The sequence below is a fragment of the Leopardus geoffroyi genome, chromosome E3, assembly GCF_018350155.1.
Source record: "Leopardus geoffroyi isolate Oge1 chromosome E3, O.geoffroyi_Oge1_pat1.0, whole genome shotgun sequence".
NCBI classification, from domain to species: domain Eukaryota; kingdom Metazoa; phylum Chordata; class Mammalia; order Carnivora; family Felidae; genus Leopardus; species Leopardus geoffroyi.
In genome coordinates, this window is record NC_059340.1 from 31,960,090 (window position 1) to 31,987,787 (window position 27,698).

General features: G+C 49.3%; 1 protein-coding gene across 5 annotated transcripts in view; it reads right to left on the minus strand.

Annotated features, from left to right (window-relative positions):
* Positions 1 to 27,698, minus strand: part of SNX29 (sorting nexin 29) — a 493,450-nt gene that overhangs the window by 430,205 nt on the left and 35,547 nt on the right. For all 5 annotated transcript variants that reach the window (XR_006708071.1, XR_006708072.1, XM_045460338.1 and 2 more), the window contains exons 4-6: positions 23,431 to 23,555; positions 3,635 to 3,815; positions 838 to 908 (exon numbers count right to left, since the gene is read on the minus strand). Coding sequence is in view for 3 of the 5 variants with exons in the window: in XM_045460338.1 (XP_045316294.1) it covers positions 838 to 908; positions 3,635 to 3,815; positions 23,431 to 23,555 (377 nt within the window). In the remaining 2 variants the exon portion in view is untranslated. The remainder of the gene's footprint in view (positions 1 to 837; positions 909 to 3,634; positions 3,816 to 23,430; positions 23,556 to 27,698) is intronic.

The following is a 27,698-nucleotide window of genomic DNA, read 5'->3' on the forward strand; positions in this document are numbered from 1 at the left end:
GAAACGGGGCCAACAGCATCGCTTTCACAGGGTGTCAAAGACAATCACCCACCAAGAACACTCAGCTCAGTACGCAACCAAAAAGGTGCGCCAACCAGTATCATTACCACCATTACTTTAGGTAAAAGCTTGCAGAATTCTGGCCTACCCAGAATTCACGGTCAGAGCCTGACTTCTCCTCCTCAGTGGACACGACTAACATTAACTCTCAATATGTGGGCCTTAGTGTGAACCTTCAAGGGAAAAAAAAAAAAAAAGGAGGGAGGCAAGGAAGGATTTTAAAGAAAGAAGCAAGTTACCCACTTCTGTCGGGCTCACCCTTTGAGTGAAAATCAAATGATAATCTAACGATTCACCAACTAACATCAATACAGGGCTCTCACGCTGATAAATCACATGTTACTCTCGTCACGTGTGATTCTCTCATGGCACTATGAAAACAATTCCCATGCTATCAAGATCCCTGCCTTGCAGAGGAGCAGGCAGTAAGGGTGACAGAGCCCACAGGATCTGCCCCAGGCCACCAGCCAGGAAGGGGTAGGGCCAGGCTTCAAAGGCAGGTCTCCTGCTTCCAAATCCCCAGGTCTCCATGTTATACTTGTAAAGCCACGGCCAAAGCCCCCACCCCCAGGCTTTCCCTACCAGGGTATCCAATTCAAGACAAATGGGCTCAGTAATCAATTCCACCAAAGGAAGGGCAGTGGCCAGTGACCCATTAAGTCAGCAAGGGACAGGGGAAATCACAGCATCCCCTGGAGTTATAAATTCCCTCCCAGGTAGCCGACTGTGCTCACCACACTTCAAGGACTCATCAATCCTGGCCTGAGCCGGGCTTACCAGCTGCCATGGTGGGAAGCATGCTAGACCTTTCTTCATCCATCACAAAAGACCAGTCTTCATAAAAAGTGCTGCAAATTGAAAGAGAAAGGGGAAAAGCTCTGAACAGCAGTTCTCTGCATCCATCAACCAAATAAATTCCCTTACATGGCTCCCTGGAAAATCCACGCCCAGTCATCCCAGAGCGGAAATCCAAGGTCTCCATGGGGATGAAGCTTCTGGTTGTAAAGGACTGAAGGTATATATCCTACGGCTTCCTCATTGGTGCCCTGAGCTCCAGTGTACTGAAATGGGCAACGTAAACAGGGTATTTATATCAAGAAGCAAAGGGGAAGGAGACGAACAGAGAGGTAGTGCTCACTCAGGGAATGTCTGTAAGACACACAAGAAATCCAAGCTGGCCCCCTGACCAAGCTACCGCAAGAAACAACTTCAGAAAGAAATTCTAGAATTCTGTGGCTCCAGCAACCACAACATTTGCATGAAATACTTCCTTGGGCTGCAGACCCAAAAGCCCGAGTTATCCCTGGAAAGGGCTGGGAAGCTAAAAGGGCCCCATGAATCTAAATGGCTGTAGCAAGAGGTCAGCAAGACCTACAGGGATTGTCCAAGGTCGTCGGCAATAATGGTACAGGCAGGGCTCGAAGCAGGTCTCCCAGCCCAATGCCCTGGCTCTTTATCCAACCCCTGCTAAACCACAGCAAGCCAATATCCTCAACCCCTGACTCGGCCACCAGGTAGGAGAACTCTCAGTTAATTGCCTCAAAGCTCAAATCACTGAAGCACCATCAGTGGTGAGGGTCATGGGGTTCAGCAGGAGACGCGATGCATTCCCCGCTCGAGTGACTGAGGACAACTAACAGGAAAGAAGAAATGCCCCACTTTCAACAGACTCACCCAGCAGAACATCAGCGGAAGCACAAACGTGTTTGAGCTGGCATGCCAACTGTACCTCCAATTCCCAAGGCCGTGACTCTTTAAAAATCTAAGCCAGGTTCCACGCACATAAGTGAATTTGGTTTTCCCACAGCTAGGTGGATAAGTGGCTAGTGATTCAGCTAAGTTCAACTGTGATTCGGCTCTTCATTAACAGTCCACCTTGAAATGGAGTGGGACAACTCGGAACTACTTGCAAATGATCTGCTGGGAGGAGCTTCCTGGAAATGTAAGAAACGGGGTGTGTTCTCCTCAACTAAAACCGCTTAATGCTCAGGGTGGGGTTGGGGGGGAGGGTGCAGGCAGACATTCACAGCCTCCCGGCCCAGAGCTGAATAGCACACGGGTGCTGTCCAGCATGGCTTTTCTGGCCCCCATGCCTCCCATTTCAGACCCACAGTCTGAGTGTCCAGCCAAGCGAGGCGCCACGAGCATCATCACCAGGAGAACTTCAGGGGTATTTGTAAGGGCCTGACTGGATCATCCCAGAACACATAACAAACTGCCGGTAGGGAGATGACCACAGGCAGCACGCACACACACACACACACACACACACACACACACACACACACAAAACAGAAGGGGAGACAAGCCAGGGAGCACGTGGCAGCAGATAAAATCGTGGCCATGCATCACGGCACTGATGAAATGCCAGCTTACTGAATTAAATGAGATTAATTCACTGAAATCAAATCCTCACTACTGAGGATCTGGGCACTGCTAATGTGGAAGCTATTCAGGTCACCAGTGTGGGATGGATCACCGTCCCTTTGCATCATCAGGTGACACAAAACGACATGTCTCGTCCACCATTCTCAGGTGGTAAATAACAGCCACTAACACAGAGATATCATCAATACCACAAGTATAGGAAAATGACAGCGCTGTCACACGGTTTTGAAAGGAACGTGGCTGACCGTACCACAGTTGACCCATATTCGGTGCCCTCTCCCCACTGCTCTGTGACAGCCAGGCACCCCCACCTTGCCGAGCTAGGCTGCCGCCATGTGACTTGCTGGCCAATGAAATGTGAGTGGAAGTGAAGGTTCTCTCTGGGCAGAAGCTTTAAAAACCAACACTCAGTTCAACCCACGTCCCTTCTTCCTACCACAGTGACCATGGAAGCAACGTTCACACGGAGCCTATGTCAGCCTGGAACCCCGAGATGGGAAACCCCGACTCATCCACGACAGACACGGGTCACTGAGGGTTTTATGATATTTGTTTTGGCAGCAAAAACTGACCTATACTAACTGATGGAGTGAGCTTTAAGTCTACAATCAAGGGGAAAACAAAAAGAGGAAACATCATAAAATGGCTATTTTTAAACTAACGATTGACTTCTATCTCCTACACAAAACTTCCCTATTGCTTTCAGTCAGTATGGGATTAACCTCAAAAAAAAAAACAAAACAAAAAACAAAACAAACAAACAAAAAAAAACAGAAGGAATTGTAAAGAACCCAGCACAAAGGAAAGACACACATGAAACTTATTCTGAACACCCAGTATCTGAAGAGAAAGAAATTCTGGATCTGAAAGAAGCCCAGATTAAACCACCAAAGGAAGAGCAGGCTATGTGCCGGGATGACAGCTCCCTCTGCATCCCACACCTACATAATAATAAACATTTATGGAGTGCTTGCTGTCTACAGGTGCCATGCTGAGCCCTTTATGAGCTTCCACTCTGGCACTAATTCTCCGACCAACCGTGCCCACAGCACAGCTGAATCAACAGGGACTATAAGAGGGGAACCCACCCGCCCCGATGGGGAGACTGGGATGCAAACCCGGGCAGTCAGATTCTGCAATTCCAAGCGCTCGGCTACCCCTCCCCGCAGGTGCCCATCCCGGGTACCTGAGCCTGCTGCGGTCGGCCAGGAGCATGTGCAGGTACCGCTCTAGGGAGTGTTCGTTGAGGGCACAGCGGAGCCAGGCCCGGCCGCGGCCCACGTCTGAGGCGATGTGGCGCAGGGAGTAGAAGCGTGGCAGCTCGTGCTTGCTAAGGACCTCCTTCACGTAGAACCAGAACACCGGCTCTGCAGAGAGAGGGACGGACACTGTGGCACTCAGCCTGGGACGCGCGTCATTTTACAGTTCCCAGTCATTTCTGCAAAAGAGTTACTTCCTTAGCACAGAAAAAGAAAGGTACCAAAGAGTGTAAGTTTGAATCCTGGTTTGTTTCCTTACTGATCTGGATCACAAACGTTTTCCTATAACATTTAAAAATCTTTGAAGACATCCGGGGCACCCGGGTGGCTCAGTTAACTGGGTGTCCAACTTCGGCTCAGGTCATGATCTAATGGTACGTGGGTTCAAGCCCCGTGTCGGACTCTGTGCTGACAGCTCCGAGCCTGGAGCCTGCTTCGGATTCTGTGTCTCCCACTCTCTCTGCCCCTCCCCTGCTCGTGCTCTCTCTCAAAAATAAACATTGAAAAAAAAGTTTTTAAGATCTTTGAAGACATGGTATTTGACAGCCTCCCAGTTAAACATAATTGAACTATTTCTCTTCTGCTGGAAACATGATATATTGCCAATTATCCCTACTTACTGCTTTGAACATTCTTGTACATAACTGTCCTCATTTCTACTTCCCTACAAAAGATTTCCATATGACTGAGGGAGAACAGACTTGAGGCTTTAAGGACGAGCTAAGAAAGTTATTGTATCTCCTCACATCCTGCCTTTTTCATCCACACACAACAGATTTTTTCATAATTCTAATTCTAGTATCTACCTAATCTTGTGATCAATTTTCTGCACATTGGCTCATCAACACTTTTTCATGCTGCCAATAGCAGCAGCAGCAACAACAACAGCTGGAACTGTGGCTGGAGCCTTATGAGCTAAGTCCCAGCCACCGCACTGAAGACTTTACACCTGACCTCAGTCCTCTTAAGCACCAAGGCCATCTCTGTGTCAAAGACAAGGTCCAAAGCCTGACCAATGTGTTAATTTCACCCAGGGATACACGATCAGTAAGCGGTACAGCAGAATGGGACCTCGGAGCCGCCTGACTGCAAACCGCTAAATCAGAGAGCCTTGCGCAATGAGGGAGGGTTCTACCTTCATCAAAACGGTCATGTTCACAACTGCTTACTATCCCAAAGGGGGAAATGCGGAGTCTCTGCGGACAGACGGCGATTCTACTCCTGGAGCTAAACAGGATCACAGACCCCTCTGAGAAGGAGACGTGATCTTTCCACCTTCCTTCTAGAAGAATGCAAAGACACGCATCTCCATAAACTGTATCCCAGGTTAGTAAGCTCGCTGGAAGCATTCAGTTCAGCTCAGTCAGCATGGACTGCATTTGTTTTCAAGTTTTCCTCTACTTATTTATTTTGAGAGACGGAGAGAGAGAGAGATAGAGAAAGAGAGAGAGAGAGAGAGAGAGAGAGAGAGAGAGAACACAGGGGAGGAGCAGAGAAAGAGGGAGAGGATCCCAAGTAGGCTCCATGCTCTCAGGTGAGGGGCCCAATGCAGGGCTCGACCTCACAAACCGTGAGATTGTGACCTGAGCCAAAATCAAGAGTCAGACACTTTAACCAAATGGGCCACCCAGGTGCCTCTGGACTGCATTTTTTTTTAATTTTTTAAGTTTATTTATTTTGAGAGAGAGAGAGAGAGAGAGAGAGAAAGAGGGAGCACAAGCAGAGGAGGGGCAGAGGGGGGGTGAATTCCAAGCAGGCTCAGCATGTCAGCACAGAGCCCGAAACAGGGCTCGAACCCACGAACTATGAGATCATGACTTAAGCCGAAATCAGAAGAAGGGCCCTTAACCAGCTGAGCCTCCCAGGCACCCCTGGACTGCTTCCTGGGAGCTGCCACGGGCCAGGCAAGGCTGTGGGCTACCAGGTAGATAAGGATTCACGCCTGCCCAACAAGCTTCCAGTCCAGCAGGCCACACAACAGTGAAGAGACCAATCAACAGAATGGCCCTGGACAGCTCCCTCGGCCACGCTAAGCTTCTGATTCCTCTCCCTTCAAATAAGCCCCAAAGTGCAGAATCAGAGATTTCGGGGAGACCGGAGAAAAGGGAAGCAAAGCCTGAACACGACGCCCGGGCCATGATGGCCAACCAGCATTTGCTCAATGACTACCTTCTCGAACGAAAGCAATTGTGTTGTTTCCTATTCTCCTTTTTCTGGTAACAGCAACTGGATGCGTACGTAGGGGGACCTGTGGATCCAGCTAACCTCCAGGATCAGACGTAATACACACCTCGGGAATGACTGGAAAAACCAACGGAGCCACCCACTCAGGACTGCCTTGTGTCTCAATCCCTAAATGCCACACGAATCCCCTTCCCAAGCCCGTGAGGTCAGCCCAGACCACACGTGTGCATCACGGCCCTTCTTCCGCTCAAAGCCTCCCTCGGAAACCAGGACTGGCGACGGTGAGAGCAAGAGCCCAGGCCGAAAGGCCCATCGCTTGTTTTGAAACATGCCAAACAACCGTCTGCATCTCTGTCATGACTCAAATCAGGTGACTCTCACCTGCATCCGGTCTTTCTCGACAACTGCCGTGACCTACCTCTGACCTTGAATGTGTACGCAGCACCTGAACGTGTGTTTTCACCTTTCAGTTTCGTAAATTGCTTAGCGCTACAGAATCCTTCTAAAGCCTGCCAAAGTGATGCGGGCGATGATAAGAATTATCCCGGCAGGGCTCCACCTGCACTGCCAGCATTAATACGGTCTATTTCCAGTGCCTCTCACCTCACCTGCCACTTAAGGCTTGCAGTGGCCGTAACTTAATTTCGGGATTAACATCGATCCCTTATGGCCGGAAACCAGGGGCTGATTCTGAAGGGGGGTGAGGGCTCCTGGTTCTCCAAACGCCGGAAAGCCGTCTGCCCACACCAACGAGAGCCATGCAGGGGGCGCTGCGGCGAGCTCCCTCCCGGGGCACCTTTCACAGAGGACGACGAACACCACAGGCCCTTTGGCAAAGTTTCTAACAGGACTCAACTTTAATAGATGCTGAGACGCTTTGGGCAAGGACAAAAACCCTGACTCAAATTCTAGTTCAGGCACCGTGTGGCCTGGGGCAACTTATTCTGTCCTTCATGTTCCTCATCTGTAAAATGGGGATAACAGGGGCGCCTGGGTGGCGCAGTCGGTTAAGCGTCCGACTTCAGCCGGGTCACGATCTCGCGGTCCGTGAGTTCGAGCCCCGCGTCGGGCTCTGGGCTGATGGCTCAGAGCCTGGAGCCTGTTTCCGATTCTGTGTCTCCCTCTCTCTCTGCCCCTCCCCCGTTCATGCTCTGTCTCTCTCTGTCCCAAAAATAAATAAACGTTGAAAAAAAAAAAAATTTAAAAAAAAAAAATAAATAAATAAAATAAAATGGGGATAACAGTACCCGCCTTTACGGTTTGTGACAAGGGGAAAAAATGAGAAAATAAAGCTTAAAATGCTTCGGGCCAAGGCACCACAGCAGGCAAGCAGTATCCCTTCCCCCCTTTCTTCCGGGAGCCGTGTCCCTCCTTCCTAGGAGAACCGCATTCCATCTGGTTGCCTGTGAAGCTCTCCTCCCACCCGGGTGGACAGGTAACCCAGCGGGGCACCACCTAGAGGAACAGGGTGTAGACCACAATTGGCCTCGCTCACCACCCTGTGCTCATCCCGGCCCTGATTACTATCGTGTGCATCTTTTTTTTTTTCTGTATTAATTCTGACTTTTTAAAAATATTGCACGAAGATGTCATTTCTCTTGGTTGCTAAATTTTTGGTGCCCCCATAAATTTTGAGGCTGCAGCAAATGTCTTACTGGCCTCACCCGAGCTCCAGCCCTGGACCACAGGCTTCTCCCCACAGCTTCTACACGAACCACTAGAGAAGAGACCTTGTCTCTTCCAGAACCAAAGTCAGCAAACAGTGGCCTAAGGGCCAAACCTGGCCCACGACTTGTCTATGTAAGTGAAGTTTTACTGGACCGCAGTCGTGCCCATTTGTAGACATACTGTCTGTGGCTGCTTTCCTGCTACACAGTCCTAGCTGGGGAGTTGCCCACAGACCCCCAAATACCTACTATGTGATGATCCCTCAAGGAAGAGGCTGCCATCCACTGTGCTAGAAGCAGGAGCTCTAATAATCCTGTAAACCTGGAGCCACCTGGGGCTCTTTTCCTCCCTCTCCTGTAGACTGCACCCACCTGGAAAGACACCCCCCCCCAGACAGAAGTAGGGCTGAGAGCCAGAGACGGGTGTGGGAGATACTGAGCCCCGGAACCCAGCTAGCTCTCAGTTTCCTGTTACCTGAGTTAGAAGTGCCCTGTTTTTCTGACATCTAAGTGGCTTGCTGTCCCTTGCAAGCAGAAGCAGCCTGATGCTGTGACAGAGAGTATGCTCTTCAGTCACCTGACAATCATTTACAGGGGACAGGGGACACACCAGGCACCAAGCAATACCCGCATGCAGAAAAATGAAGAATGCATCCCTCAAAAATACACAAAAACCAAAAAAGCCCTGCTCAACAAGAAACAGAAAACCCAACAACAGGGGGCCAGGCTCCTTGTAGACGAAGAAAGGATTGTTCTTCTCACACACTTAGTCTGGAGGTAGGCAGCTGGTTCAAAGGCTCTGTCGCGGGGAGAATCTCCAAGCTCCTGACCTTCCCCTCACTGTCTCAGAGCACTGCCACCACGCTGGGCATCACATCCACAATCAGAGCACAAAGAAAGAGGACAGGATAAAACCAGCCCCATCACCCCTTTTTTTTCCAGGCTGGCGCAAGGAATCCCAGAAAACCAAAGGGAGCAGAGATACAGAATGTCAAGACTGGCTTAATCACTTAGGATCCATTACCTAGAAGACATCCCACAGCCCCAGGCAAAATCAAGATCTGTGAAGCCAAAGAAGAAACGGGTCATGGATTTTAAGTAAAAAAACTAACAGGGGCACCTGGGTGGCTCAGTCGGTTGAGCGTCCGACTTCAGCTCAGGTTATGCTCTCACGGTCCATGGGTTCGAGCCCCGCGTCAGGCTCTGTGCTGACGGCTCGGAGCCTGGAGCTTGCTTCGGATCCTGTGTCTCCCGCTCTCTCTGCCCCTCCCCCACTCTCACTTTGTCTCACTTTGTCTCACTCTGTCTCTCAAAAATAAATAAACGTAAAAAAATAAGTGTTAAAAAACTAACAGAGTCACGCATACACGCTGTCAATGATTCCAGGGACAAAAGGCAACCAAGCACCCCCTTAGTCCGGCCTCAGGCTTAGGTGAGCACAGGTGCCCCCCAAACGCAGTCACATCCAAATCTGGATGAGCCTGACTATGAGACACCACTGGCTCAGCAAAGCGGAGTCCCCAGTAAGGGGCTGCACCCAGCCATCCCCCAAGCAGCCACAAGGCTGCCTCCTGAAAGCAGGACACGGGAAGTGTGGTTTAAACGTCACATCAAAAAGACTTGTAAAAAGTACGTAAACTTGATTTTTTTTTTTTTTAATCGTGGTGAAATATACATAATGAAATGTACCGCATTAACCACTCTTTTTAATTTTTTATGTTTATTTTTTTATTTTTGAGACAGAGCACAAGTCGGGGAGGGGCAGAGAGAGAAGGAGACACAGAATCCCAAGCAGGCTCCAGGCTCCGAGCCGTCAGCACAGAGCCCGATGTGGAGCTCGAACCCACGGAATGCGAGATCATGACCTGAGCCGAAGTCAGACGCTCAACCGACTGACCCACCCAGGCGCCCCTACCACGTTAACCATTTTTAAGTTAGAATTCAGTAGCATTCAGTACAGTCGCCACGTTGTACGACCATGACCACCGTGTAACTTTTCCATCATCCGAAACAGAAACTCTGTACCCATTAAACACTAACTCCCCCATTGTCCCCTCTCCCCAGGGGCCTCTATTTTTCTTTCCGTCTCTGGTAATGTGACTATTCCAGATACTTCTTCTGGGTGGAATCCATTCAACATACGACCTTCTGCGTCTGGCTACTCTCATTTAGCATCACGTTTCAAGGATCATCCACATTACCGTATTTATCTGTACTTCATTTCTTTTTGTCTGAGTAATATCCCCACTATGTGGCCACACCACGTTGCATTCATCTATTCATCTGTCGACAGCCATTTGCCTTTTTTGCATCTTTTGGCTCTTGTGAATAATGCTTTTAGGAACATCTTTGTATACAAGTGTCCGTTTGAGTCCCTGCTTTCAATTCTTTTAGGTCTGTATTTAGGAGCAGAATTGCTGGATCGTACAATAATTCCATTCACTTTTTTTTTTGTTTTAAGTTCATTTACTTTTGAGGGACAGAGACAGTCTGAGTGGAAGAGGGGCAGAGAGAGAGGAAGACACAGAATCCGAACCAGGCTCCAGGCTCTGAGCTGTCAGCAGAGAGCCTGACGTGGGGCTCAAACTCACAAGTGGTGAGATCATGACCTGAGCCGAAATCGGACACTTAACAGACTGAGCCACCCGGGCGCCGCTATTTACCTTTCTGAGCAGCTATACCATTTTACATTGATATATTTTTTATTAATAGAGATGGAATGGCCTTTATTTCTGTGCAACTGAAATTAACTCTGCTATTAAATTCTCTCTTAGGAAAAAACCTTAAACTTGCCAATTAAAGATAACTATAGCCACTTCCAGATTTTTTTTTAATTTTACAGAGAGAGTGTGTGCACACGAGTGGGGTAGAAGGGCAGAGAGAGAGAGAATCTCAATCAGACTCCCAACAGACTGCTCAATCCCACAATCCTGGGATCATGACCTGAGCTGAAATCCAGAATCAGATGCTCAATCGACGGAGCCACCCAGGCTCCACCCTAGGTTCCTTTTTTAACCGTGGTAAGATTTACTTAACGTAAAATCTGCCAATTTAAAGCTTATAATTCAGAACTTGGTATATTTTTAAGAATGAACACATGCACAATAGTCACAGATACTGGATCACTTTTGAAGACTCCAGTCTATTTACATCCAAAACCTAAACATCCCGGGGTGCCTGGGTGGCTCATTCGGTTGAGCACCTGACTCCTGATTTCAGTTCAGGTCATGATCCCAGGGTCATGGGATCGAGCCCCGAATTGGGCTCTGCACTGAGCATGGGGCCTGCTTGAGATTCTCTCTCTCGCCCTCTCTCCCTCTGCCTCTCCCCACCCCCCACCCCCCACCTCCCGCCATCGGCATCTCTCGAAAAATGAATTGATAGATGGATAGATAAACACTAAACATCCCTACTGACTCCAGAGAACAAGAGCCAATTATCTTGGTGGAGGTGGGTGGAGATCAGAAAAACAAAGCAAGATAAGGAGGATAAACTGCCACCTACTGCCCGGCTGTGGCCTGGCTCCTCCCCGACCGGTGGGCTTCACCCTTTTCCACTATCCCCCCCGACTGACCCTGCTGCAGCCTCGCTGATGTGCCTGACACTCGTCCAACATGCCAAACACGCTCCACCTCGGGGCCTCCCCGGCCATGAACAGAAACCACACCAGGGAGTCCACTGAAGGAATTTCACACAGGCCATCTGTTACGAAGACTTTGCAAGAGCTACGAGGCCAAATAAGAGAATAATGAGGCCACAGAAATTACTAATGGCAGAAAGCCAATCCATCCCTGAAGCCAGAAGAACAAAAGCAAGAGGTAGTGTTCAAAGTATAAGAAACAGGGTGTCTGGGTTGAGAGTCTGACTTCGGCTCCGGTCATCATCTCGCGGTCTGTGGGTTCGAGCCCCGCATCAGGCTTTGTGCTGACAGCGCAGAGCCTGGAACCTGCTTCGGATTCTGTGCCTCCCTCTCTCTCTGCCCCTTGCCCACTCGTGCTCTGTCTCTCTCTCTCTCAAAAATAAATAATAAACATTAAAAAATTTTTTTTCTTTAAAAAAGTGTAAGAACTGAGGGGCACCTAGGTGGTTCAGTCACTTAAGCCTCCGACTTCGGCTCAGGTCATGATCTCAGTTTGTGAGTTCGTGCCCCACGTCGGGCTCTGTGCTGTCAGCACAGAGCCTGATTCGGATCCTCAGTCCCTCTCTCTCTGCCCCTCCTCCGCTAGTTCTCTCTCTCTCTCTTTCAAAATAAACAAACTTTTTAAAACCTTGAAAAAAAAAGAGTATAAGAACTGAAAGGAGATTTAACAGCAGAGTTAAGTTCAATTGCAAAGAAATAAAGGCAATCCCATCTCTACTCAAAAAAAATAAATTATCAACATAAAACAGCACGGCCACTGTTGACAATAGTTCGGTGGTTCCTCAAAAAGTAAACACAGAATTACCGTATGGTCCAGCAATTCCACTCCTAAATACATGCCAGCCGGGCAACGGCTGGACTGTGGCATTGGCACCAGAGAGGACGGTGAAACAGGAAGGCCAAGGCCTAACCAGCGGACCTCATGGGACCTCGACAGACCACAGAGGAAGCACGGCATTGCTACAGATGCCGTGTGAGGCCGAGAAGAAATGCTCTAGCTTCCCTTTTCCTCCCACCTTCTAACCTCATCACTATCTCCCTCTGGACAAGTGTGAAGACAGTGGGCAAGGGAGCCTGGGAAACACAGTCTGCAGGGAAGGCAGACAATAAATTTGAGAGCAAACAGGCAAAGGACTACAGGCTTCTCAATGTGTTGAACTACCTAAGACGTCTTCCCCCAGGTAACAGTATGGCTCCCTCCCTCCCTCCCTCAGGTCTCTATTCAAAAGTCCATAGAGACGGTCTCTGACCGCTCTATGCAGAAGACTGAACCCCCACCCCGTCCCAGGCTGCGAGCTGCTCATCGAAATCTCTCTTCTTCCTGAACCCCCAGACAACCCTTCCCAGCCTGCTCTGCAGCAGCCAGACAACTCAGTGGGCACCAACCCAGGTGCCTTTCACCGGCCTGATGCGCTCACCTCTGTCGTCTGCCTGGCCCCCGCGAGCATCCGGGGTTGAAGTCCTGAGCTGTAACAACGCAGCAGAGCGCACTTGGCATTCACTCACAGAACATGCAAGTCTACACCACCTCCTTTACTAAAAAGGGGGAACGGGCCACACGAAGGGCTTCTAAGGCTTGTGCCTTGTTTCCATTTAGGGATGTACCCCATCCTCTGCTGAAGATTCGTGTTCATGCTGACAGGAATAAAGCAAAGGACTCATGGGTCCAACAGGCCAGGCAATTACGGATTGAAAACTGACAACTCTGAGGCCAAATCTGAGTTAATTTACTAGACATTAAAATCAAACACTTTTAGGGGTACCTAGGTGGCTCAGTCGGTTAAGCATCTGACTCTTGAACTCAGCTCAGGGCCCTGAGTTCAAGCCCCACGCTGGGCTCCACACTGGGCATGAAGCCTCCTTTAAAAAATAATAATAAAATAAAATGAGACACCTTTCAAACAGCCAAAGGTTTGGCCCAGAGGCCTCAGTCCGGCTACAGTGGATCCTTATGTGCTGGGACAGTTCCGTGCCCTTTAGTAAGTAGCCACTGGCCCACGCCCTCAGCCACCCGGACTGTCAAGGACCCTCCCCAGGACACTGTGGACATCCCTGTAATCAAGGAGCTCACAGGTGCACACCTGGCCCAAGGGAGCTAGCATTCTGGCTCTGGCTTCCCCCCAAGGCCAGCGTTCTCTACCAGCTGTTAAACCTGTTTATCACCACCCCTGGACAGAGCTCAGTGTTTCCTTCACACCTTCCACAGACATTCTTCCAAGGCTCTTTGTGCCAGAACTAGCTGATTTGCAAGTTTATAAACATGACAGAGAAACACAAAGAGGGAACTGAAAACCTTACAGGGGTGGGAGGGTGGGGAGTGGACTTCCCCTCATGATCAAAAGGATGGGCCCGGGCTTCTCCCGGCACATGAAGCTTCCTCCAAAAATACTCTTCTACAGAAATGAAATTGTTACCCAAGGTGACCCAATGAAGCAAAATATAAATTCTGCTTTGAGCTAAATGCAATCAACCATTTTCAAAAAGCCCCACTGAGGATCAAGGAAGTCGGTTTCTCTAATTTTGCAGCTGGGTGTATATTAATACCACCTGCTTCCAGCTGACTGTGAAGAGATACAGACAGCAGAGGGTGGGGTCTGGCTTCCCAGGACCATGAGCCCCGCGTCCTGAAGTCTGGGTCCTGGAGTCCTTGTTTTGAACATCCTTTTTGGTGGCCAGGCACCTTGCAATACACTGGGGCTACAAGAAAGTACAAAGGGCAAAAATAGATCCAGCCCTTGACCATCGAGAGAGAAAGTCAGGAAAACACATAGCACCAGAAATAGGTTTGATGAGACAAGGACTCAAGACTATTGGGTGTGAGAGGTGGGGGGAGGGCAGAAAGGAGAAGAAGACACCTAGAGGATGGGCAGAGGCCAGGTGAACTGGGTGAGGAGCTCACGAATGACTTTTTGGGGGAGAAATCTGAAATTGCAAGAGAGAGCAGATCAAAACCACAATGAGATACCACTTCCCAGCCATTTGAATGGGTATTATCAAAAAATAAATTAATGGGTGCACCTGGGTGGCTCGGTTGGTTAAACACCTGAGTCCTGATATTGGCTCCGGCCATGATCTCATGGCGGTGGGATCGAGCCCCGCGTTGGGCCCCACACTGAGTGTGGAGCCTGCTTGGGATTCTCTCTCTCCCGCTCTGACCCTCCCCCCCACCGCACATTCTCGTTCTCTGTCTCTCGCTCAAAATAAAATAAACCTTTACTACAAATAGAAGCAACCCCGGTGTGCAGCCAGAGATGAGTAAAGTGGGGTGTGTGTGTGTGTGTGTGTGTGTGTACACATGGAGTATTATTCAGCCTTAAAAAGGAAGGAAATTCTGACATACTGCAAAGGCGCAAACCCTGAAGACATTATGTTAAATGAAATAAGCCTTATCCATGTGGAGTATAAGTACACCTGACTTACAAGAGGTACCGAAGACACATTCATAGAGACGGAAAGGAGAATGGCGGGTGCCAGGGGCTGGGAGGAGGGAGAATGGAGAGTCCGTGTTTAATGGGGATGGACTGTGAACAAGGGGAAATGAAAAGGTTGTGAGGTGAATGGTGGTGATGGTCGTACAATGAATGGCCGTACTTAGAAGGGTTACAATGGTCATCTTTAAGTTATATATGTTTTGCCACAATGTAAAAGCGAGAAGAGAAGTTTGAGTCGTTAGCGTTTGAGCGAGGGCTAGGGAGGAAGGAGGGTAATGGAAAGGTAAGAACAAAGTACACTTCCAGACTCGACAGCTTCAGGACTGCAGAGACCAGCAGTGCTGTTCAAAATTTAGGATTTAACCATCTAAAGCGATCACTGAGCAATGAAAAGACAGAGGTACTGAAGACCTTCTCCCCCAGAGAGTCTAGCATTAACACTTTAGGGGCTGAATCATGAAGAGGTCCCAGGAGCCCCACCCCTGGCAGGGGCTGTGGCAGGAGGGGAAATCACAAGACTCGGCTTGTGGTTTATCGACTGGATCCGAGTGTTGCAATGTCTTACCTGCCGTCTCCATGTCAGCCCTGGGTGTGTGGTAGGGCTTAGAGGAAAGGCAGAGACAGACAAAGCAGGGAGGGGAGAGACCTGGGAAGCCATGACAAGGTGTGTGTCCTCAGGCCCCACTCTGAAAAGAACCGTGACAGAACTTCAAGTAGGAGGCAGGGGAGCAGGCTGGTCACCGAAGACACCCCCGCCCCCGGCCTGGCACAACGTGCACAGTGGACTAGCGAAGATGGCAACAGAAGGACAAAACAGGGCAGAGGGGAAGGACAAGAAGGCTGCAAGGAAGCCCAGGGGCTGTCAGGAAAGCTGGGTGAAGGGCAGAGCCATTCGCTAAGCAAGGAATACAGGAGCAAATGGGGGAGGTCAGGAAGATTCCGTCCTGGAACCTGCGATGAGCCTGTGGTACATCCAAACAGAGACACGTAAAAGAGGGGGTCGGGGGAGGGAGAACTCCCAGTAATGAACACACAGACAGCAGTTTTCACCAAGGAATTCGGGCAGTACTTGTATGCACAGAAACAAGAGTGAACAAAAGAATGAGAAGACGAACGATATTTAATATTTGAGGGTGTAGAAATGATAGAAGAAGGATGCACAAAGCAGCAGAAAGTATGCCAGGACGTGGTGGCAGAGAGGGGGAAACCGTTTCAACGTCAGAGGGTCCTTGCTGCCCAAGGCTGCTGAACAGACGAGGAAGATCAGACTTACGCTCTACAGGACAGGCAGATCCGTAACAGGAGGTGCGACTCTGGTATGTCCTGAACCAAGCATATGACCTTGTCACAGACCGCCAACACATCACCTCATGACGATATGTTAGTGATTCACAAAAACAGCAAATTCCAAGGTTTTGCAGAGAAATGTCACCCGTGCGGTCTGAACGTGTCCCTCCAAGACTCCTGCCCCTAAAGTGATGGTATTAGGAGGTGGGGCCTTAGGGAGAACGCTTAGGCCAAGAAGGTGGAGGCCTCGTGGAATGGGATCATGGCCCTTAGGAAAGAGGTTCCAGGGCGTCCCGTGCTCCTTCCACCCCGTAAGGACACAGAGAGAGGCACCGGCTATGGAGCAGAGAAGGGGCCCTCACTCAACCATGCCGGCACCTTGATCCTGGACCTCCCAGCCTCTAGAACTGTGAGAAATAAACTGCTGTTGCTTCTAGGCTCCTCCGGCTGTGGTCTCTCGTTACGGCAGCCCAAGCAGACCAAGACAGGCACAAGCTGCAGTGGGTCCGTCTCCGTTCTCCAGTACAATGAAAAATAATTCCTTTTTCCACACCACATTCCACATTGACAACTTTGGGCAAAACCCTCCAATCCCAAGCCAAGCCTATGCAGAGCTCTCTGCCGCTTTTAATTCATCTTTAGTAACTTTAAAAATCGATCTTTGCTCTCTTCCTTGGTAGCACTCTGGTACCTCAGAAATCACGAAAGATAGGACTGTGCAAATTGAAATATCGCATTTATGAATACATTTTTATTGAAGTACCTACATATTTCCCAAAAACTCTGCTAGGAGCTGGAAAGTCAAGAGGAAGTAAGACGCACATGACACCCTGCAGTCCCAAAGCTTACCATCCAGTGGGGGTACACACATGTGAATATGGTGTGGTAAGGTAAAATGGAATCCCTGTCCTTTGTTCTCAAAGATGGGGATTAGCGAACTTGTTCTGCAAAGGGTCAAATACCAGATACTTTAGACTTTATGAGACCAACAGTCTCAGTCACAGCCGCCTAAAAGCCACCATGCAAACTAAGTAGATAAACGCATGTGGCTGTGTTCCAATAAAACTTTATCTATAAAAAGTAGCAGGACGTAGTTTGCTGACCTCTGCCCTAAGTGGTCATAACTTAATACGTGCTGCTTAATTTACTCATGAATTCAAATGGGGGAAGGGAAAGGATCAGGATCTCTCAGAGAGCCCTCTTTCTGGAAACATACCATCATGAATAAAAGAATCACAATCATGTAGACCTGAGTAAAAAACCCAGCTCTGCCACAATCATTAGTTCTGGAGCATTAAGAAAACGACTTCATCTCTTTGAGCCGTATTTTCTTCACCTATAAAACGGGGACACTATCATTCACTACGCACAGATGTTTCAAGAATAAAATGAAATCAGGAACGGAGGGTCTAACGAATCCCCTGGCTCACGGGAGGTGCTCAGAATGAGTCACTAGCAAACAAGGAAGCCAGGCCTGTGGTCAGCCAATTGATTGAAAAGGAGAAAACATCCTAGTGCTGTTTCCAAGATTAACGTGCTATGCACAACTTTCCTCTCATTTCTGGAACACAGGCCTTTGACTTTTTTTTTAAGTTGTCTTGCTTTTCTCGACTGTTTAAGTTAGGACGTGTTTGGATGCGTGTCAACAGAGATCCAACTCAAGATGGCTTAAACCATTACGAAACGTTTAGACATTTACACATCAAGTCCAGAGGTAAGGCAGGTCTGGAGTTGGTTAATTCAGAAGCTCAGTGACACTACCAAGGAACCAGGTACTTTCCATCTTTCTGAGTTGCTCTGTCCTCAGATCTGTCGCCCTTCATCACAAGATCATTGCCAAAGTTCCAAACATCACAAGGCCACAAAGTAAGTCTTCTCTCCTATTTCCGTTCAGGTAGCAATGAATTTTCTCAGAAGCCCACAGCAGACTTCTCCTTCCTCAACGGCGTCTTGGGTCTGTACTAAAAGCAGCTACTGGCAAGCTGATCATCATTACAGCTGGCCTGATCTGGTCTGGATTCACTGCCCCTGCAGCTAGCTCCAGGCCTGAAGCTCTTGGCCACCCAACATCTGAACAAAATCAGCATTCTCTCAGCAAGAAGGGACAGAACTGCTGGGGGAGGAATAACCAATGCCTGCTGTGATTATTCACGCTGACCTGCCTCACTGCGAGGCACACAGACTGCAGGCCCGGACTCTGAAAATGCAGACTCCCCTCTCGCCATCCCCAAATCAATCTTTTGTGTAGATAAATCCAGCCACCTATCAAAGAGGAAACAGTTCCCCCAGACACAAGCAGGCTCTCACATCTGGGGTTTAAATCCCAAAGACGACACACTGGGTAACCTCATCCCAAGCATCTCTGGGTCCCGCACAACCCACATGTCTGCACGATCTATTCGAGGAGATCTCAGCGAGGCTTGGACGCTGCTCCCACACCTGCAGACAATGCGCGACAAGACAAAGCTGAGCTGGTGGCATAACTGTTTGTAATCACGTCTGCCCTACCAACATTTCACAATTCAGGGATGTTTGGGTAAAAACTCCCCAAGTCAAAAAACAAACAAATGAACCCTGAATGCTAAGCCAAAAACAAATCAAAAATGCCTAACAGACAAGCAAACTAAGGAACAGGGGGCGGGGGGGAGGGGGACAGAGAGGTGGATGCAGGTGCTGGCTAAAAACCTCACAAAACTGGAGGAAATCTGCCTGCACAACCCCTGTCTCAGGCTACAGTTCATCACAGAAGGAAAACCTGACGCCTGACTTACAGGAAAGTAACCAAGATGGCCACACGTGAAGGGGGCGATCTAGCAACAGGAAAAGGCACACACTCAAAGTGTCACTTCAAGGGGCCACTTTCTCAGCTTTGAAAGAGGAGTCCAGACAGACCACCTCTCCCACAAAAACAACTGAAAACGCTAGGCAGTTATTTAACTGAAACAAAACTGAGGACCTGGGAGGTCCTGAGGACCTTGCTGCCCAGGCAAGACTTAAAGAACTCAGATCCCAAAGAGAAGGGAAGTCCACAGACAGTCCTACGCTTGGGGCCTTACTTCGCCCTCGAGGCTTCTTCCGGCTACAGAGTTTCTGACGAGAAGCTAAACAGAGCTTTCAGAATTTCCACAAGGTCTGAAAGGAAAAAATTAGAGCTCAGAACCAGCAGACGAGGATGGAAACTGGTAAACAGCTCAGGGATCCAATGTGGGCTGGACTCAACAGTGTCCCCCGAAAATTCCTGTCCGTCTGAAACCACAGAATGTGGAAAAAGGATCTTGCAGATGTAACTAGTTAAGTTGAGGTAATACTGGAGTAGGGTGGGGCTAAATCCCATTGGGCTGTTGTTCTAAGGAGAGAGAAGGACAAGGAGACAGAGACACAGAAGGAAGAGGCCACGGGAAGACACACGCCCAGACTGGACTGAAGCAGCTACAACCAGGACCGCCAAGGACGGCAGACAACCACCGGAAGCTGGGCACACATTCTCCCTCAGAGCATCCAGAAGGGACCAACCGTGCCAACACCCAGATTCTGGATTCCTGGCCTCTACACCGGGAGACAATAAATTTCTCTCTGCTGTTTTGAACCACCCAGGGTGTGGAAGTTTGTTATGGCAGCTCTAGGAAACGGATATACACTGGAAACCCCAAATAACTAGTCCTAGCAGTAAGGCAAAAGCAGAAATAGATCAGCCCTTGCAAATGCTGAAGCCCAGGCATGAAATGCTCAGTCCTCGACAGGAGAAAACTGATCTTCCTCTATTGTACTTGCCTGAGCAGCAAGAGTGAATTCTCTCTGAAGAAAGAGAACATCATCCCGAGCTTCCAACAACACCTGGGACTCAGTCACATACACAATATACACAACACCTGGGACTCAGTCAAAACTACCAAGCACATGCCAAAGACAAGAATGCACTCAATATCAAGACGACAACAAAAAATAAGGGGCTTCTGGCGATAGCCAAGTGAGAAGTTAACAAATCCTCTCCCTAGAAAGCAAGTTTATAACTAGACAGAAATGAAAGAGACCACCGTTCCGCACTCTGGAAACTGACTTCAGGGGTTTACCATCTAAGAAGTGTTTATGTTCGAAAACTGCTAAATTTCAGGTAAGAACAGCAAGAATGCTAACAACACAACACTATCTCAGCTGTCAGGGGCACAGTCAACAGTAAATGTGGGCCCAGAGCCAGAGATCCTCAAGCTGAAGAAAAGCTAGAAATCCATCTTTCAGCACAAAATCTCATCATTTTTAAATGTTGAGAACTTAAAAAAAAAATTTTTTTTAAGCACACTGTACAAGGGCACCAGTTTCTAAACTCAGCCCAACGTGCACCCCAACCCCAGCTGAACAAACGCAGTCCTGCCCGGCAGAGCCTCAGTACTATCGACTGTATTGTGATTTTCGACAGTATCATTTTGTTCAGTCATTACCTTGAACTCTGTTCTCCTCTCTTCAAAAGGTAATGTTCCTCATGTGTAAACAGAGCTACTGCAACAGCCTGTGGGTTAATTCACTGTTATCCAATTGTCCCCTGTCGCTTCCAGTCCAGTTAACTGGGCTACAGTGGTCTACAGAGGAGCAACAAAGGGCAGGGCACCAGGCCTCCTGCCTGAAGAGGGGGGAGCTGACAGCAGCCAGGAATCTGACATCAGTCTGACCTGGTTGGAAGCCTCAGCTCTGCCATTTACTAGCTATGCGAAAGTGAGCAACTTATTCACTTATCCGAGCCTCGGTGGCATCATCCGAAAAATAAGGGCATCATCACTCAGCCTGGAAAGCTGCTGCCAGGTTATCAAGCACCAGCTCTGGCAGCTCTGTGCCCAGGCCTGGGCTCTGCACGCGCTTTCTCATCAAGCCCCCACCACAAAACCGTGACCTTATTTTACGCACGAGGAAATGGAAGCTCAGAGAGAGGATGTCCCAGGGAGCTCACGTGTGACGAGTCACAGAGAGGGATTTCTAGGGTCACACGTCACCGGCTCTAGGGTGTGGTATTAACTGCAAAGCTACATAAAGGGCCCAGGCCAGCAGCCAGCAGGGACGAGGGAGCACAGTGACACTCATTCACATCCAACCCTCCTCTCAAGATTTCATTTTCTCCATTCCGCCTGCTAGGGTCATTCCAATGGCTTTACAAACAGCTGTAAACAGCCACCAATCTGATTCTTCCTGACTCCTAGCAGCTGAAAACCCACCACCACCCCCCCCCCATACGAGGATTTAATAAAACGTTCAATAAGAGGAAAGAAGCTCCAATCAGCCCAGGACCATGTGTACCAGTGACTGGTTAACTGCACCGCGACAAGACTGAAGGAAGCCCTTGGCAGCCACTCGCGGGCTAAGCCAGTTCGGTCTTTCCCCCGCTCCTAACTGCCGGGAGGCCCAGAACCTCTTCCACGGCAGAAAGCAAAGCAGAGACCCTGCTCACCGGCCGGGGTCTGTTCCGGATGCAGGTGCGGAAAGGGCGCCGAGACACCGGGAAGCGGCATGAACGAACGGTGGCCACAGCCTCACACGTGTGCTGGTGCTCCTCTGATCACCAGGCCCAAGTAAGAGAACGACACGAATCCTAGTCCGGGTAGGGCCAGACAGAGCCATCCTGCACGGCCGAAGGTTGGAGCCCCCGTGGGAGGAGACGGAGGAAGAGTCTACGCGTTTAAAGGGTGTTGGGGAGAGGAGGGTAACTGGTTACATGGTGACTAGGCTCTAGGAACCGAGGCAGCCTCGGCGGAAGCCTCCGGACAGCCCCCCAGGGAGGCGGAATGTACATCAGCCTCACCGGTGAAAATAACGAAGGCGCAGCAGGGGCGCTGCCTCAGGGTCTACCAGCCTTAACCTCAGGGCCTGACTCCAAAGCCAACGTTGCCTCCCACCGGGCCAGCAGCTGCCCTCCTCGGACGCAAGCAGACCCAAGGCCTCGTGGCCTACCCCACACTGGTTTCTCTCAAGTAGCTGCGCACGGACAGGGAAGAAGGAAACGAGAAGAAACACGAGGGCCCATCGTGGTGAGGAGGACCCTGGGAAAAGGTACATCCTCCAGCAGCTCATCAATCAGCCCAGAGCACTGAGCCGGCTGCATGTGGAGGACAGAAGCCACCAAGACGGCAGAGGCCAACATCCTAGGCGACCAAGGCAGCAGGCAGTGGCTTCCACGAGGAATGAGGCCCTTGCAGGCGGCTCCTGTCTGACCCGGCCCCGTATGTCCCCAAATCTTAAAGAAGGGACCCAGGAGCACAGAAGAAAAATCAACAGTGACAGGAATCCCTCTCGTGGCTGTCCCCTGACCCCAAGGGGAAGCACGTTCGCTTGTGAACAGGAGCAACTGGGGAGATGAACGACAGAGCTGAGAATCCAAGGAAGGCAGACACACAACACGAGGGAGAGGGAGGGGGAGAGGGAGGGGGAGGGGGAGAGGCAGAGAACTGTCTTGTCTGGCAGAGAATTCCCACAGACGCCCCGGCCAGACACGGCGAGGGCCAACGGTCAGCTGTGAGCGAGGGGCCCTCTGAGCATTTCGATCAGCAGTGACACGTACGTCGCCACAGTGACAAGATTCAGGAACTAAGAGCAGCACCCACAAGCAGGGTCTGAAAGAACCTACTCTTTAAAATGTCCTGGAGGGGGGGCCCCTGGGTGGCTCGGTCGCTTAAGCGTCTGACTTCGGCTCAGGTCATGATCTCACGGTCCGTGAGTTCGAGCCCCACGTCGGGCTCTGTGCTGACAGCTCGGAGCCTGGAGCCTGTTTCAGATTCTATGTCTCCCTCTCTCTCTGCCTCTCCCTGTTCATGCTCTGTCTCTCTCTGTCTCAAAAATAAATAAACGTTAAAAAAAATTTTTTTTAAATAAAATGTCCTGGAGGAAGGGCAGAGTACGTATCTTAAAGGACATGAGATGCTTCTAGGTTCAGATCCAAAGCAAATCGCTTTGAACAGTTTCCTCATCTGCACAATGGAGAAAATAAGGTCCCTGCTACTCACAAGGCTGCCGAATGAGCTAATTGATATAAAAGACTGACGAGGTTCCAGGCTTGTGCAAACTGCTCCTATGTGTCGGTAGTCATTATTAACACTGGCCCCGACGGTCAGACACACAGGAGCAGGACACGCGGAAAATGCTCTGGCAACACGCATACGGACGGTAGCAGAGGCGTAAGCTCAGAGACCTGCTGTCGCTGTTGCTGAAGACAGGCTTGACCGCGGAATGGCGTGCTATCCCCATGCAGAAAATTAGAACACGTTGAGTTCCCAGCGATTGCCAGCCACGCTGGTCACATATGCACCTTGGCTGCAGCACCCCGAGCCCCCAGAGATGGCAACCCGTGGCTCCAAGGGGTCCGCAAAGGACAACGCCAATAGTGACCGCGGGTAAGACTTTCTCACTCATGGATTTCTGCACCACCACGCTCCCCCCACCCCCGTCCCACACGATTAAAAAATAAATGAAAACTTTTTAAAAGGAGGGCAACAGAAAAGACCTCATCCTCTGCGCTGCATCAGGCCAAGCAGTACCTGTTTCTGTTTTGCTGGCGAAGCCTGCTGCCTGTTTGATTGCGGCCGCCGTGAGCGCCAATCCCCGGCTCCTCTTCAGGCCATGCTGCAGGACGGCCTCAAACTGGGCGCACAGACAGGTCACCCTGCGAGAGAACCAGTGATTCATCAGTCCGTCTGTGAAGGGAGACAGACAACCAGGGCAGCCCCAGCACTCCGGGGAGGGGGTGTGTCAGCGGTTGTAAAGCTCCGCGGGAAGGTACACACTGGACAGCTGGGTTGGCAGTCAGGTAAGTGACACGGAATTGACTGGGGCCTCTCCACACACCTCTCCCCGTTTTTGTTCATTTCACATAAGTCCAGGAAGCCCCACAAAGTCTGGCCATATTCATCAGACTCCTGAACGCATAGTAACAATTCACAGGAAACAAGGGAAATGGAATTGGTGCCAGCCATCAGAGGAGAAAAGAATAAAATCCAATTTAAAAACAGATCAGTTAGGCTTAGGGAGGGGCTGGCTGCTAACTGTATCCAATTCACAAGTTCCAACTCTAATTCATATCACATGTACTTTAAAGAATTAGATTATCTTTGAAGAGACTGAATGCACCAGCCTGCCAAATTGGAAACATTGCATAATTTCATGGCCTGTTACATACGCTAAAAAAATAATATGAATTCTGATTCTTGTTCTTTATTTTGTTGCAAGAATATTGTGAAGTCAGATCCAGAGTTAATGGAAAGAATTTTCAATTAAGTTACAACTACTGTGGATTCAATTAAATTTATTTCTCAATAACCAAGGAAATAAGAGTTTCAAGATCATGTTGGCAAAGAGAGGAGGTCACAGCTACTATGTCCTATTCTTAACAACCATCCCAGGGCTCTTCCGCCCCAAGGCCCATTGGGTCTGTGGACTTCAGAGACCCTTCCAATCACTCATACAACATACATTAAGAAATCCTGAACTCCTCTGTGCCAGGCTCTATTAATCTAGGCTCTGAGGATACAAAGACATACCAAGGTCTCTGCCTCACCACATTTGCATGGTTCTAACAGAGGGAGATACACAAACTGAGCAGACCATTTCAGTTATGAGAACTTTGAAGAAAATAAAACAAGATGAGGTGACAGGTGGAGACACGTCAGGAACAGGCTTAGATTCGGTGGCCCAAATGGAGGTAACCTTGGAGTTACGACCTGGATGTGACAAGACATAGCAGGCTGGGCAGGGGGACCCAGTGCAAAGGCCCGGAGGCCATCACCATCTGGCTCAACCTTGCCTAACTTCAGGCATTTCCTGATCCACTCACCTCCACACCTGTAGCAATAATACTCCAGGAGTTTATTGCTCTGTGGGTGGTAAAGTATTTTCATAGCCATTATTTCATTAACTCTTTCCACCAACATTATGATACAGGTGGTATTACGTCCATTTTACACCTAAAAAAAACAGGCTAAAGACATTTCAGAGACAGTAACATGAGTACATAATAAGCAGCAATATAAGACAGTACATAATTAACAACATCTGTACTCCAGTCCTGCCCAAGCCTGAACTGATCCAAGGTAGTTTCCAATACACCCCATACCAAGACAAACATGCTTATTCTAAGACAAATGTCCTCTCTCACCCATACCCCACTTTTACTCAAGTCCTCTGCCTGCACCAGAAAACCCTAACAGAGCATCAAATACCCAGCATTCATACATTCACTCTCCAGCCTGTGCTCATGACAGACATCACTAATCCATCCCAGCATTCCAGGCGACCACTGCCAATGATCAAAGCTGGCCCTCCACAGGAAAGAAACCTATGTGGCATCCCAAACCAAACAAGTGTCCTCAACTACGCTGGTTTCCAGCTCCTACCTTGGCTCTCCTGCAACTGGCTCAATGTCTGGTACACAGGACGTGCTCCCTAAATCCTTTCTCAGCGGGCAGGAAAATGAGTAAATAATCTTGAACCGTGAGTCCTAGATTACTCCCCCACACTGGAACAACCCTCTTTGCTGGGCAGATGTCACCCTTAAATATGAGCTGTGCCTATGCCAGTCTCTCTACAAGTTTACCCAGGCACACATTTAAGGGCTTCCTGAAAGCTGGGACACCTAGCAAAACTATCTAAATTCCACAGCAACCAAAAGACGTATGGCAAAATGGAGCCCAGCCAAAGCCCTATCCCGGGAGGAATACACCAGAATTATTATTCTCCATAATAAACCACAGCCTGTACCTTTAAGCAAATTATCGGCAAATATGGTAATGAAATCAACAATCCCTGTTAGTTTGCTTGGTTCTAGTGCACAAGTCAGTAACTGCCCCGCCAACTCTAGGTAATATCTGGCCCCTAAAGAGAATGGAATGCAGGTGAACAGCACAAACCCAGTCCCCAAGGCTCAGGTTACATCATCAGTATTACCTTCCAGATGCAGACATGTCACAATCAACCTAATGCAGCAGAAAACCCACAAGGGGTACTAATCCTATAATTAATTCATTGCGATGACCGCCTTGCCAAAGGCCATTCTGTTTATCACCCTCCCCATGTCCCCTTTTCACTTCCCATTCTACCTGACCTTGTACCTACTGGTCATTCAAGACTTGGCTCGAGGGTCCCCTCCACCAGGAAGCCTTCCTGAGTGCTTCCTCATTCTGAGCTTCTTTCTAGTACGGCACTTGACCAACCTCTCTGTTAATGAGCTGCTTCCTAGAGCTGTCTCCTCTCACTAACCTGAGCTCCCAGACACCAGGGATCATGCCTCATGCATCTTCAGTGTCCCAGTATGTAGCACAATGCCTGTCCTAGTATGTAGCACAAGTGTGGTAACCGTGGCCAAAATGGTGCCTCCCCTGGGGGACTCAGAATACAGACTTGCACATTCAGGTGAGAGACGCGTCTCAGGAGATGTTGTACAATTCGTATTTCGGGCCCAGGTCAGTTGAATCAGGCAGAATACACTTGTCCAACCACACGCATCTCTACCTCGTTAACGCATGGCAGACACACTACAGGCGCTGATTTATGACCTCACACCCTAAGGCTTCCATTTCTTCCCATCTTTACTCATTTCTGTGATAATTCCTGCAAAGCAAAGGGGCACCTGCTTGAGCGGGGCTCTTCATTTTCTCAGCTTGGTCTCTCCTATTTCCCAGAATGCTCTCTGCTAAATGCTTTCTGGCATCACTGTGGTGGGCTGGCTGCCTCCATGGCATTTCATCACATCCAACTTCTAATGTAAGTCAGTGAATTGGGCATGTTTTTAATTAAGTGGGGGGACTTAACAGCAAATGTTTTCATATTTAAAAAAAATTTTTTTAATGTTTATTTTTGAGAGGAAGAGCGCAAGTAGGGGCAGGGGGTGCAGAGAGAGAGGGAGACACAGAATCCGAAGCAGGTTCCAGGCTCTGCGCTATCAGCACAGAGCCCAACGTGGGGATTGAACTCACAAACTGTGATATCAAGACCTAAGCCAAAGTCAGACACTTAACTGACTGAGCCACCCAGGCACCCCTGTTTTCATTTTTTTATTGATTTTCTTTTTAATTTACATCCAAATTAGTTAGCACATAGTGCAACAATGGTTTTAGGAGTAGATTCCTTAATGTCCCTTACCCATTTAGCCCATCCCCCCCCCCCAACAACCCCTCCAGTAACCCTCTGTTCCCCATATTTAAGAGTCTCCCTGTTTTCATATTTTTAAAATCACCAATCAAGAGGCACCTGAGTGACTCATTCGGTTGAGCATCTTTTTTTTTTCTTAACATTTATTTATTGAGAGACAGAGAGACACAGAGGGTGAGCAGGGGAGAGGCAGAGAGAGGAAGACACAGAATCTGAAACAGGCTCCATGCTCTGAGCTGTCAGCACAGAGGCTGACATGGGGCTTGAACCCACAAAACGGTGAGATCATGCCCTGAGCCGAAGTCAGTCACCCAACCGAGCACCCAGGTGCCCCAGCACCCGACTCTTGATTTCGGCTCAGGTCATGATCCCAGAGTCATGGAACTGAGCCCCACATCAGGCTACACACTAAGCATGGAACCTGCTTGGGATTCTCTCTCTCTCCATCTCTCTCCCTCCCTGTGCCTCTCTCCCCCACTCCGGCTCTCTCTATAAGATAAAAAAAATTTTTTAATTTAGGGGCACCTGGGTGGCTCAGTCGGTTAAGCATCCAACTTCGGCTCAGGTCATGATCTCGTGGTTCGTGAGTTCAATCCCCACGCTGATGCTCAGGGCCCAGAGCCTGCTTCGGACTCTGTGTCTCCCTCTCTCTCTGCCCCTCCCC